The following is a 13,649-nucleotide window of genomic DNA, read 5'->3' on the forward strand; positions in this document are numbered from 1 at the left end:
GTTTAGGTGGATACAAAAAAACGTAATCAAATTAATATACTAATATTTCTTTATAATATATTAATTTAAATTCAAATTAAAAATTAATTATTAAAAAATTACATCAAAATTTTGAAATAATATCAAAATTCTAAATCTATTTTTTTAAAAAAAAAAATTAAACTTTGAAGTTGAGTGGATAATTCAAAATATGAAAATTTGAATAAATCTTTATATAAATTAAAATTTAATTTAAATTCAAATTCATAAGTTAGATTCGAAATACTAGATTAAATTTTAATTTTTAATTTAAATTCAAATTAAAATTTAAAATTATATATTTAATTTTAAAATTTTAACTCATCTTTTAATTAAAAAAAGTTGAAAAAATAAATTTAATCCGAATAAATATCCATTCCGTCCGGATTCAACTTCCAATCCGGCCTTCTAGGCCGGATTGAAAAAAGATGTGATTGGAGGATTCCCATTCCACTCGAAAATCGAAATCGAGATGGAACATTCGCGTACCAAACACCCACAAACGAATTCACCCATTCTGATTCCGATTTCAGGATGGAAAAGAAACAAACTGGAAAAGAAACAAACCAAACACGCCCTTACATTGTATAAGCTGCCTATTTATACAGCAATGACCTTATGTTTTACTGTTTGTAGAGATGTCAACGGGTCGGATTCGGGGCGGGTTTTTAAAAACCCGAACCCGAACCCGACTCCAAACCCGAGACCCAAACCCGAACCCGAACCCGACGGATTTTAAAAATTCATACCCAAACCCGAACCCGACCAAAAATCCGAAACCCGAACCCGAACCCGACTCCAAACCCGAGACCCAAACCCGAACCCGAACCCGAACCCGACGGATTTTAAAAATTCATACCCAAACCCGAACCCGACCAAAAATCCGAAACCCGAACCCGAACCCGAACCCGAAAATTTGAACCCGAAACAATTATTTCTTTTTTCAATATTTCAAAATATATTATATTAAATTTAAATTTTTAAAATACAAATTCAAATATAACATCAAATTTTATATATATATACTATATATAATACAAAATAAATTCGGGTTCGGGTCGGGTTCGGGTTCGGGTTCGGATAAAATTTCGGGTATCCATACCCATTGACATCCCTAACTGTTTGTGATACCTTACCATCAGCATCCACAGCTGCATTGTGATTGGCCCATGCCTATCCACGTGGTAGACCCAGAACACCAAGCACTGCAAGGGCCCCCGGACCGAACTTAAAACGTTAAAAACCCGTCCATCCAAAGCCCAATCGAATCCTCCTCCACCCGCGACGTCAAACGTGTCGCCCCCGACCCCACCACGCGGCCTCGACGAACCCGCTGCCAACATCAACTAACGCCCACAAAACTCCCCCTTCCCCTCAAACCACACCCATAGTTTCATATTTATCGGCGCATTAAGTACTAAACCCGGTCTACGAACCCCGGCACCGACTCGTTACGTACCTACGCCTCTTCGCCGCACCAATTTGCCCAATCTACCCGCGCTAGCTGGGGCCCACCGTTTTTCCGCCGTCCATGGGTGGGGTGGGGTCCTTCTTTCACGGCCTTTATTTATTTATTTATTTATTATTATTATTATTATAATAAAAATAAAGGTGCGGTTACTTAAGTAATTTACTCCAAACGCGAGCACCTTTAAGATAACCCTCCTATTGTCGGCTTTCTCTATTAGACTCGCTCCGCCATTTTTTTTTCCCTCTCTCTCCGAGTCTTCGATTCCTTTTAGCGAGTAAAGAAAAGAAAAAAAAAGGGGGGGAAATAAAAAACCCGAACCTGAGAATTAGGGCAAAGGTTGGAGAGAGATTTCGATGAAGAACCTGTTTAAGATCAAGCGCCCGCATCGATCCAACGAGATCCCGTCGTCCTCCTCACCGTCACCGTCGCCGTTGCCGTCGCCGTCGCCGTCGCCGTCGCCGTCCAGCCTCGCGCCCTCATGCGGCTCAGACCACCGCGCGGCTGCGCCGTCGTCGTCGGCTGCGATGGTCTCGCCGACGTCGAAGCCTCCGGCGGAGGAGGCGGCGGGGAATCGGCAGGACTACTTCTCGTCGGAGGAGGAGTTTCAGATGCAGCTGGCGCTGGCGATCAGCGCGTCGAATTCGGACTACAGGGGCGATCCCGACGGCGATCAGATCCGTGCGGCGCAGCTGCTGAGCTTGGGTAGTCATCGGATCGATCAGGATCGCGAGGTGGGGACGGCGGAATCCCTGTCGAGGAGATATTGGGTGAGTCTTTCGCTTTTCTCCTTTCTCTTTCTCGTCCTCGATTCGTGGTGCTGGAGTTGAATCGTGCGCTAAATATGCGATTAGGGTTTGAATCGAGGGGTTTTAGCCTTCGTAGTTGTTCCAATTAGTTTGAATGCAGGCTCGAATTAATTGCTGTTGATACCAGCATTTTGTAATCTTTTGGATGAGTGTTTTAGCAGCTATTACATATTTCGTCCCAAGTTCTTTAGTTCATTTTCATCAGAATTCCCATATTTTATTGCATACGTGGCCTGATATGTGGCTATTACGAGAACACGCTTTTACTATTTAGGTGCCTTATTATGTTAAAAGGTTTCCAGTTTATCCTACCGCTTCTTCAGAGTTGAGTTCCTGTTGATTGTTTGGTTGGTGCTTGTGGGAACTGGGGCAACTTGTCACTGCGTGAATGCAATGCTGAAATTGGTGTTTCTAGTTTTGGTTTCCTTTCAACAAATTAGCTTGCTATTAGATGCTAAGTAATTGGCATTATTTTTTATGCATGCCATTAGGAAGAAGTCTTTGTAGTTCGTAGCATGTAAATAGGTTAATGTAGAAGTATTTCTACCTTCTTCCCTACCATTTACTATTCTCTGTGAACCTCATTTACTTCATTATAGCTTCCTCGACTTGTTTTCTGTTCTGGAACTGTTTGAACCTCTCTCTCGCAAATACCTCTACTCGCTTTTTCTGTGATGGCGTCGTTTAATTTGACGTTTAATATAACAAGCTTTGCTATCTTCTGAAATATATATATATATCTACTTTTCTCAGGACTATAATGTGCTTGATTATCATGAGAGGATTATTGATGGGTTCTATGACATATTTGGTTTCTCACCTGAGTCCTCAAGGCAAGGAAAGATGCCGTCACTTGTGGATCTTCAAACGAGCATTGGTGATCTTGGTTTTGAAGTAATCATAGTCAACCGCTCTATTGACACTGCGCTAGTAGAGTTGGAACAAATAGCACAGTGCATTTCCTTGGACTGTCCTGTTGCTGAGACTGCCCTTTTAGTGCAACGAATATCTGAACTTGTTACTGATAATCTGGGTGGTCCTGTAAAAGATGCTAATGACATGTTGGCACGGTGGATGGAGAAAAGCACCGAGTTACGAACCTCTCTGCAGACAAGTTTATTACCAATAGGCTGCATAAAAATAGGCTTATCTCGTCATCGTGCTCTGCTTTTCAAGGTTTGCCTTTGTTCACTCCTGCTGGAATAATGTGATGTTCAGGTTTTATCGACGAAGTGAATGATCTATGCCTTTTCTTATCTATTGTGTTACTTGCTTGTTTCTTTTAACCAGTTACAATGTTACATATGGATTTAGGCTCTTGTTTATATGCTAAATATGGATTTAGGCCCGGATCTGAACAACCTTTTTGCTACAGAGTATTCTTTGTTGGTTTAACTGGAAGCTTTAAGCTTATTGTAGGAAGCAATTCCTTCATTACCAGTCCATCTAGGACACAAGTATAAAGTTCGTGTTGATTTTGCAGTAGTGAATATATCTTACACAGTTAAAATGAATATTAGCAAGAATAGTTGAGACTGACACTTTAATCTTGAAATTTCCATCTAATATTTATTTCCTGCTAATAATGGTATTGAAGGTTCGTGTTTGCGGCTGACTGCAGATGAATTTGTTAGACTAATTACTGCTGCTTTCTTCAAGCAATGCATTGTGTTTACCCTCAACTAAACCTTAATCCCATACTATGTTGGTCTACTAAATGTATCCTTATATGGAGAGAAGCTAGAGTTTGTCAAATGAATCCTCAAATCCTCTTTTGCGAGAAAGTTGTCTCTTTGGATTTTGAGATCCCACGTTTCCTCAAATTGGGATTATTTTGTTCCAATTGATCTTTGCTTTATTCAGCTGAGACATTTTGAGTTTTTCTTTTTTATTTCTTTAATGGTTTTAAACTTTCCCACTGCAATGCAGGTACTTGCAGATAATGTAGGGATCCCATGCAAGCTCGTAAAAGGGAGTCACTATACTGGTGTTGATGATGATGCTGTGAACATAATAAAGTTGGATAATGAAAGGTTTTGCCAACATTCTTCAAAGTGCTAGTCTCTTTTATTTTGTTTGTTATTGGGAAAAACTCGTCTCTGTTGTTGTATAGATTGATTCTACTTTACATCTGTTGTTTGGACTGTAACACTTTGGCTCCCTGATGTCGCTAATCTGGTTACAGTCGGACTTACTATTAGATTCAGTTACAATTAAGCACTTGACTATTATGCTGCTTCGGAAAATCTGCTTTACCACCTGTTCTTTGGATTGCAACACTTCACCTTCCTGATGTTGCTAATCCAATTGCAAGTAGGACGGCCTTATATCAGATGCAGTTAAGATTAAGCACTTCTCCATTATCCCCATTACTAGAAATGCTGTTGATATGGATTTGACTGCAATTTTAATCATTATCCATATCTCCCTGGTGTGAAGATCTTTGCAGTAGTCACATATTAGCATACTCAAGTTTAATGGCAAGTCCTAATTGGCTACTAGAACAACGGTGTAAGGATACAAATATTCCTTTATGTCTACTTAAATATTTTCTCTATTTTCTATCTGCTGTTTTCAGGTAGCTATGTCATCATATGCCATATTTAATTATGCTGAATGGTTTCATTTATGATATATTAAGTAATTCATATATAGTTATGATCCTTTATATGTTATTGTTCTTTCCCATTTGGCCTTTTCTTATAACTGTAATGCACAATAGCAAATTAGCTGAGAAGCTGCAATGACATTTCAGTGTGAGAAGAGTCGGTTGTGTAGCATAGTCGTAGGAACACGCTCCTCTTTGTTTGTTATCACAGGCTTGGTGCCTCCCTCTTGTCCGTCTGTGCATTACATGGTCCTTGCTGCCAATGTCAGGCGTGAAGTTGGTCTTCGGAGGAAACATTTAAATGTGTAGTTCTTGGAGCATGCTGTGACACCAAATAACAAATATATTTTCTACTTTGTTGAATTCATGCATTAGTTCTTCTTGAATATGAAAAATGCTGAAATGTTGTAATGTAATCAAGGCTATGTTCCCGAATCTAGCAAACCATTTGTAAAAAGTACACAATTTGTACTGATCACCTTGTGCACTTCATCTTATGTCAGGGAGTTCTTGGTTGATCTTATGGCTGCCGCAGGCACTCTCATTCCAGCAGATGTCCTAAGTGCAAAAGGCACTTCATTGAATTCTAACCCAAGATTTAGCAAAAACCAAACTACTTGGTCAACCAATAGTTCAGGTTTTGACTTGTCAGGAGAAGCATCATCTAATGAGAATAAAGGTGAAAATAGCTCCTCTGAAAATGATAGTCACATCCTAGATAAAAGATCAGAATATGACAAGGAAATAGTGACACCATATTCTCAAAATCCCCAGAGTGGTTCATCGTCTATAACTACCGTAAGATTTTCTACTGAAGCTACGAGATTGCTTCCCCGACAACAGCCAAATCAACTCTCAACTTCCAATATAGAAACTTCCTCAAAGCAGAAAGATGTGGTTTCTGAAGATCCTATGTGGAATGGAAATTTTAACGCATCAGCAGACTCACAAGAGACAGTAGATCCTAAAAACTTGTTTGCGGAGCTAAACCCATTCAAGGTAGTTGGTGCTGGTAAAACTTCAGCGCAGTTTAGAGGATGGGATAATAGAGACAGTGGAAACCGGGGTCACAGAGAGAATATTATCTCAGGTCCTGGAAGACCCCCACAACCATTAGCTTGGAAAAACTGGTCAGCATGCAATGAGGTTGCTAACAGCAAGCAGTACAATTTCGTTGAGGAACTATTTCCAAGAAAAAATGTTGGTGATAATGGTGCTACATCATCTCAGATTTCTTCTGATGGAAAAAGTACTGTTGTTAATATCTCTGGGGATTCTGATATGTCATCTTGGGTGGTGGTTGATAGTTCTGAAAAGACTATATCTGATACTTATTTAAACACAACTTATGTCTCCTCTGGAGTTAATAAAGATTCAGAAAAAGACCGACATGGTGATCTGTATAGTAGCCATATGAATGCTAAAGGAGGCGGACCGCTTACCTCTGTTCAGTCATCAGGAGATAAATACATGCGGACGAAACAAACACAAGGATTGGTTTCGCAAAGTAGCGTGGAACGTGAGGCAAAGAATCATGGGTTAAATTTCAATCAGAAGCATGATCGAAAGAAGTGCTCACATGATAGATTTATGGATACAATAATAGAACAAAGGAATTCAGAATCTTCAATTTCTTCATTTCAAGCCAGGCCTACTAGACTTGATCCAATGCTAGATGATGTGTCTGAATGCGAAATTCTATGGGAAGACCTTGTTATAGGTGAAAGGATTGGATTAGGTATTTTTCTGCTGAAATGCTCTTTATGTTTGTACTCCGAATTTTACATGACAATCAATTAAACACCAAGTCAAAATATTTCTGCAATAACTGCCTTTGTTAATATTAGGGCCATAGAGATCTAAATTTCAATCATGGCAAATCAACTGTTGAATCGTGTGCAGTACTCTTGTAGGAAGTTCTATTTATAATCTCAGGAAGAAAGGAAATCGGGTGTTGCATAAACTTGTAAACTTGTAGTATGTGTGCTTCTCATGGAGTAATTGACCAAATTCTTCCCATTTGTGTGCATAGGTTCATATGGAGAAGTATATCGTGCTGATTGGAATGGAACTGTAAGTAGTCTTTTGTAACAGTTTTGCTGCTTTCATTTAAAAGTGATAAAGTCTATTTGGTTTTTTAGTACAAAGCATCTTATATGGCAAAATTTCGGATATAAAACCCATCGTATATCTGTCAGATTTGTTTCCAGTTCCAACTCACCTACTCTCTCTTCTCTCATGCATATATCTACAACTGTATCAAATGTTGCTGCCACCTTGCAAATATCTTGTTGACATGTATGTCGCCTGTCTTAATTGCCAGGAGGTAGCTGTTAAGAAATTCTTGGACCAGGACTTCTATGGGGATGCTCTGGATGAGTTCCGAAGCGAAGTGAGCGAAAGCTATCATTGGACCTGTTATTGCTATTTTCAATAGTATTATATTCACTTTTATTCATTAAAATTGCAATCTTGCAGATCTCATAATCATTTATAATCATTTGGTATTTTGTTTGTTAGGTGCGGATAATGCGGAGGTTGCGCCATCCAAATGTAGTCCTCTTTATGGGTGCTGTGACTCGTCCTCCCAATCTGTCTATTGTTTCTGAATTCCTACCAAGGTTGGATATGTTGACTTTTTCCCCTCTGTATAAAAATTGTTGTTGGCGCCTAGAAGCATTATTATCCAACTCATTGTCATTTACTATACATAATAATAGCAGATGTTATCGTCACGGTCACCTTATTTGCCCTTTTCCAAGAGAAATGAGAAATGTCTCCTTAGATGTTGTCTTAGAAGTCTTGTCAATGCCCACTTTTATCTTTATATTATTTTTATTCAGTTGGAAAGTGTTAATCAATGTACTATAGCATTACATATTTTTCTAATATTCCTTTTTCTTTATTAGCTTTTACTTTTGGTCTCTTATCAAAATTAAAGAGAATGTGATTAGCAGTCACATGACCTATCTGTAACATGTGTGCAATTTGAATTTCAGAGGAAGCTTGTACAGGATTCTTCATCGTCCTTATTGCCAAATTGATGAGAAGCGTAGGATTAAAATGGCCCTTGATGTGGTATGATGGTGGATAAGGTTTATTTGGATTTGTATTTTTCCCCAACCTTCTTAATGCATATTATTGACTTCGTCCTTCCATAGGCAAAAGGCATGAATTGCCTGCACACTAGTGTGCCTACAATTGTTCATCGGGATTTGAAATCGCCAAATTTGTTGGTAGATAAGAATTGGACAGTGAAGGTATGTTGCTCTTTTGAAAATTTCAACAGTAGTCCGTAATATGCCTATTTAATTTGGTTTGATGTACAGTTGTTAGCTCATTGCTATTTGTTTTCAACTTCAGATGTTTGGTCTGCCCTATATTGTTTGGAATGGGTTTAGATTATGATGGTAACAATTAACAAAGTTTTCATGTGTTATAATTCATCAATCAACTGCGTGTGAACTAGAAAGGAATATAATAGTGCCTAGTATTACTGTCCATTGATTAATCCTGCTGTCTGCTTTGTTAGTTTATCACTTTCATTCTGGGCGTTCAGACTATGATTAGGATGAATCTGCAAAGTTTCTGTAATTTTTTTTAATAGATCTGCTACATTATTTTCTGTTTGTTGTGCCCTTTATTCTATGATGTTGATTACCTGTCAAACATTACTAGAAAGTAGTCTATGTTGTACTGCCTGTCAAACATTACTAGAGAGTGGTCTACGTTGTACTGCCCATCAAACGTTACTAGAAAGTGGTCTATGTTGTCGTGCAGCAATGTTTGGAACTTTTTCTTTGTGGGGGGTGGGGGGTGTGGTGGGACAACCTAAGATAAGCTACAAACAATTCATATTAGATTGTTTTTCACTATTTATCCCAGTTGAATATAGATGAACATGAACTTTATACCAGTCATACCCTTACCCTCTTAATTTCGCATTTTCTAGTCTTTTATTTTTTCAATAACTCTTTAAGTTTTAAAGAATTTATATCACCATATTTTCAGGTTTGTGATTTTGGACTTTCGCGGTTGAAGCATAACACATTTTTATCATCCAAATCCACTGCTGGAACGGTAAGAAATTATAAGGCAGTGTTTTCAGTGCATTTTCTGTTATTGAGGTTCCATACTATCACGAGTTGGGTGATCTTTGTACATGCATGCAGTAACAAGTATTCTCAGACTTTTTCTTTTGTGTGCTAGCCTGAATGGATGGCACCGGAAGTCTTGCGCAATGAACCTTCAAATGAGAAGTGAGTCTCTTTTACTACTAATAATTTCACTTACTGTAATGATTTTGTTTCTTCTTTGGTTTTTTAATTAACTTCATTAAGATTTTGAAGCATTTTGTAATTTGGGAAGTGCCGTCTGTATGAATGCCTATGGATTATATTCTTTATGAATATGCATGGTTGCTAGTTCAAGTATTACAAACATTTAATTTTTGCCATTATTTACTATAAGCTCTACACGACTCATGAGAATAAAGACATAACAATGACTAGTTTGGAAAATTTTTGCTTAATGAGACATATTATGTTTCTCAAGAGTTGGAAGTTTTTTTTTTGTGGAATTTTGACCCGCACTATACAAATATCATCATCATGATTCTCTCTCTCTCCAAGTCTCTTATCCGATCAGTCTTGAATCTTGTACAGGTGCGATGTTTATAGCTTTGGGGTTATCTTGTGGGAGCTGGCCACACTAAGAATGCCATGGTCCGGGATGAACCCAATGCAGGTTGTGGGTGCTGTTGGGTTTCAGGACCGAAGGCTCGACATTCCAAAAGAAGTTGATCCCCTTGTTGGACGGATCATTTGGGAGTGCTGGCAGACGTAAGTCATTAAAAATCTATAATACGAACTAAATCCTTGAAGCTTGACCTCCATTCAATTTCATCCTCATAGTTTTAATCACAGCAATTTAGTCCCTGATATTTGTTATGCAGAACAATCCCAGTCCTATAAGTATCCATGTAAGCATCATTAGTATTTGCTTACTCAAACTAGAAACATTGAAGACTAAATGGAAATAGGGGTCAAGCTTCAGAGACTAAGTTGTTGCAGTAGATAAATAAATCTCAGGCAAATTTAAATTCTGATTAAAATTCAGCAATTAGTTTTTAATTTATTCAAATGAATACAATGGGATATTGAAAAGAAATCTCTAATGGTTGCTTCACTGTTTTCACTTGCGGCATTGTATGATCGCTATTTTTCCAGGGATCCAAGCTTGCGCCCTTCTTTTGAACAACTAACTACGGCTCTAAAGTCATTGCAGCGGCTAGTAATCCCATCTCATCAGGAGACACAGAGCCCGCCGGTGCCGCAAGAGATATCGGTGAACTCCACTCCTTAAAGAGCTTCTCAAAACTGTGAATAATAAGAGAAAAAAGAGTATTTATATCATTTTGTCGTGGTAATGTCCAAAGTCTACCCAATGTGAATGCTGTGTGTTGCTCCCTTTCAACTAAAAGGTCCTTGTAGTTGTCTTTGCCACCGCGCCTTAAACATCTCTGATGGTGGCTGTACAGAGAGTCGGGTCTGAAGATAATACCAAAAAATGTGGAAATATGGTGTCCTGTAAGGAGGTTTGCTTAGACCTTTTTTTTTCCTTTTTTTTTTTCTTGTTAATCCGAATGTGAGCTTGCCGGAAACCGGTCAGCTTTTTAGCGAAAATTTACCTCGACGAGGGCATGAGTATATTGTACTTCAGTGGCACCCCTTGTTGGGGAAGGTATTGTAATATGAGAGACGAATGAAATTCCCTGTATGTTTACCATTGTGTTATTTGGAATTTTTTTTAGAGTACATATATTGCGGGCTTGCTTTACTGCTTGTTTTGTAGATGTGAAAGCTACAATATTATTTTGGTGTTTAATGTGCTACAGCCCTAAACATGTTGATCGGTGGTTACACGGTATGGCCTATTCCTAAGTATTTGGGTTACAGGTATTTTGCGGAGAAATTGACATTATTGTTTCACCTTTAACTATACAGTTTAAAACATCATTTATTTATTCAGTAATTTGCAACCTTTAATGCTTTGATTGCTTCAAAAAGTATGTCCCTGTTCCCTATGTCTGTCACCCCATTAAATACCCCTTGCTCCTTTCCGGATGTGGGGTTTTTCTGTTTTCCTCGTCGTTTTATCAAACTGTGTGGTCCACAGCTCTGCAAAATATCGGCGGTGAGAAAGAAACTTATATGTATATGATATTGGCGGTAGAACTTCACGAAAGAAGCGCATGGTGACGAATGCAGGAATTTGATCCAGGCTGAAAGAATTGAGCAAGACGAGAGCATGAGGATACAAAGATGGTAACCAAAAGGAAAAGAAATCTCCATCCGCAATAAGTATCACCAAAGTACATGAATGCAAATTTGATGAATCAATCAAATATCCCTTATTTTGTTAATGAAACACCATTCCTACATCATCGGGTTCTCTAGCTGTGAAGGAACCCCCTTCTTTTCCTTAGATTAACTAGAAAGGCTTGTGGCTCTACTGGTCCAGCTTTTCGACATCATCTTCAGCATAGCGGTACCGCCTATGGGCCCTTTTACGGGCTCGCAATTGTCTTTTATGAAGAGTTCCTTTGTTGTCAGATTGGTTGGCCTCCATGCCACTTTCTGGATAACCAAATATGCATTCTAGCGGATCCGCAATCATGTCCCCAACCGCACTCCTCTGAAAATACGAGAGGATTTACGTCAGACAAGCAAAGAAAATTTATGCTGTCCCAAATATAAAAAGAACTATTTGCAAGTGGTATTTACATTGATTTGTTTAAGCTGCCTGTCATGTCCGTCGTAAGAGTTACTATCCTCATTGTCTTCGCTCCTCTGTTGTAAAGATGAATTATCTACGTAGGCATTCCGTGATCGCCATCTTATAAATGGTTTATCCGGATTTAAGTCATTGAAAACTTGCTCCGGATAAAAATGTTTGCTCACAAGCTGCACCTTCGATGTGTTGTCACTATGCTTCGTCAAAATTCTGTCAAAAAGTAGGATAGTAGGTATATGAAGTGATTCCAAGAAAGAAAAACACGTAATTTATAGAAGAAGAAGAGAAAACATCTAATATAAAAATTTTAGTATAAAACCTACAGGCTGGCCAGCTCCTTCTGGATACGACTTCCCTCAAGACCTAGAATTTGTTCAACACACGCATTCAACGACCTATCAAATTTCCACATCCCTCCCACGATGGCAGACCCTGCAAGATGCATTTATAATATAGTTCTGAAGCATGGAACAGAACAATTCGATAGAAGATGAACGGCATATGAAAAACACAGACATCGACGTGTATATCTCAGACTAAGTTAATCTGTAAACAGAATGCCGACTTCTAGTGCCATGGGGGGACGGCAATAACATGGCAACCTCCTACTGCTTTCGGTAATAGAATTGCACGATTTGAAATGATATAGTCATGACCTACGAACCAAATGGTGCCGCCAAAGAGGAACAACACTGTTTATCTATTAGAAGGTTAAATTAAATCTCAAAAATTTGAAAGCTAATAATCTTCACTAAGTGATTCGGCTTGTTCTCAATCATGAGATCACCTTGACAGTTTCCCTCTGCCGGATACCAAATACTATTTATCTAAAATAGAATATATATGCTATCTGATCCATATCCACTATCCAGTCGAACTTACCAACCGATATGTTGAACCTCTGTCCATGAGTAAGCCTCCTGCAAGCTGTGCGGCAAGAATTAAAGATTGGTAAGCTCTGAGAGTTTCATAAGTGGATAACAAAGGGAAGTTCAAGTATATAATATCTAATGGAGAAAAAAATAGTATCGTTTGCATTACATAAGGAAGCCATAAAGTACGACCAGCGTGAAGCTAGCTAATAGTATGAACATTCATACACACATAACTATATGAGCACGAAAGTCAATTTCCAGCTTATAAAGCTAACTGGTCCGAGGCCAAAGCCTATTTCCGACGCAATAACATTGCTCTACGTATATTATAGGAGGAATGCCCTTCCATACGATAAGGTCGTTCCGATCCCAAATTTCACAAATTAATCATATATATGATGGCAATCTAAATTTATATTATACGTTTGCTTAAATACAAAACAGCATACACTGATAAGAATACAATAGATAATAATGATAATAATAATAATCTGAAGGCATGGAAATAAGTAAGAAATTAATGAACAAATACCAGACCAGACGATAGCGGAGGAAACGCAGGCGCCAACGGTGAAGTCGCGGATGGCCCTCGCCTTACATGACTGAAGCACCGCCTCCTCCCAAGCGCTTACCCTGTCCTGCACCCACATTGCACGCATTTTGCCTCCAAATTTACAACTTCTTCATCACTACCACTACCACTACCACTACCACTACTAGTAAGTAATATAACCATTAATGATGCGAATTCAAATGATTGAGATCGGAACGAGACAATAATCATGCTTAAAAAAGGAAAAAGGGAAGCTCTTTGAAACCCTAGTGTTGAGATCGGAGGAGGATTAGTGGTGGGGAATTGGAGTAGAAAACCCTAAGAGATGGTTCTTTAATGGAGAGTCGATGAATCTCTCCTTTTCTCTCTCTCTCTCTCTCACCTTGGATGGTTTGGAGCGGAGCACTTCCTCTAGCTCCGCCAAAACTTCCCCCATTCTCTCTCTCTCTCTCTCTCTCTCCCTCCCTCTCTTACATTACGTCCATAGAGAGAGGGGTCGGGGGCAGCGAATCTGAGAATGGAT

At 38.8% G+C, this 13,649-nt stretch overlaps 2 protein-coding genes across 2 annotated transcripts; one reads left to right on the forward strand and one right to left on the reverse strand.

Annotated features, from left to right (window-relative positions):
• LOC109721284 (serine/threonine-protein kinase EDR1) lies at positions 1,695-10,723 on the forward strand. Its single transcript, XM_020248797.1, has 13 exons — positions 1,695-2,256; positions 3,049-3,471; positions 4,225-4,328; positions 5,407-6,641; positions 6,936-6,976; positions 7,227-7,295; positions 7,424-7,524; positions 7,903-7,981; positions 8,065-8,163; positions 8,915-8,983; positions 9,113-9,162; positions 9,568-9,744; positions 10,132-10,723. The coding sequence occupies exons 1-13, from the start codon at positions 1,843-1,845 to the stop codon at positions 10,265-10,267; spliced, it is 2,997 nt and encodes a 998-aa protein (XP_020104386.1). The 5' UTR covers positions 1,695-1,842; the 3' UTR covers positions 10,268-10,723.
• LOC109721309 lies at positions 11,228-13,626 on the reverse strand. Its single transcript, XM_020248851.1, has 6 exons — positions 13,509-13,626; positions 13,106-13,211; positions 12,581-12,625; positions 12,022-12,130; positions 11,689-11,908; positions 11,228-11,599 (listed from the first exon to the last, which is right to left on the reverse strand). The coding sequence occupies exons 1-6, from the start codon at positions 13,560-13,562 to the stop codon at positions 11,414-11,416; spliced, it is 720 nt and encodes a 239-aa protein (XP_020104440.1). The 5' UTR covers positions 13,563-13,626; the 3' UTR covers positions 11,228-11,413.

The sequence above is a fragment of the Ananas comosus genome, linkage group 15 (genome assembly GCF_001540865.1).
Source record: "Ananas comosus cultivar F153 linkage group 15, ASM154086v1, whole genome shotgun sequence".
Taxonomy (NCBI): Eukaryota; Viridiplantae; Streptophyta; class Magnoliopsida; order Poales; family Bromeliaceae; genus Ananas; species Ananas comosus.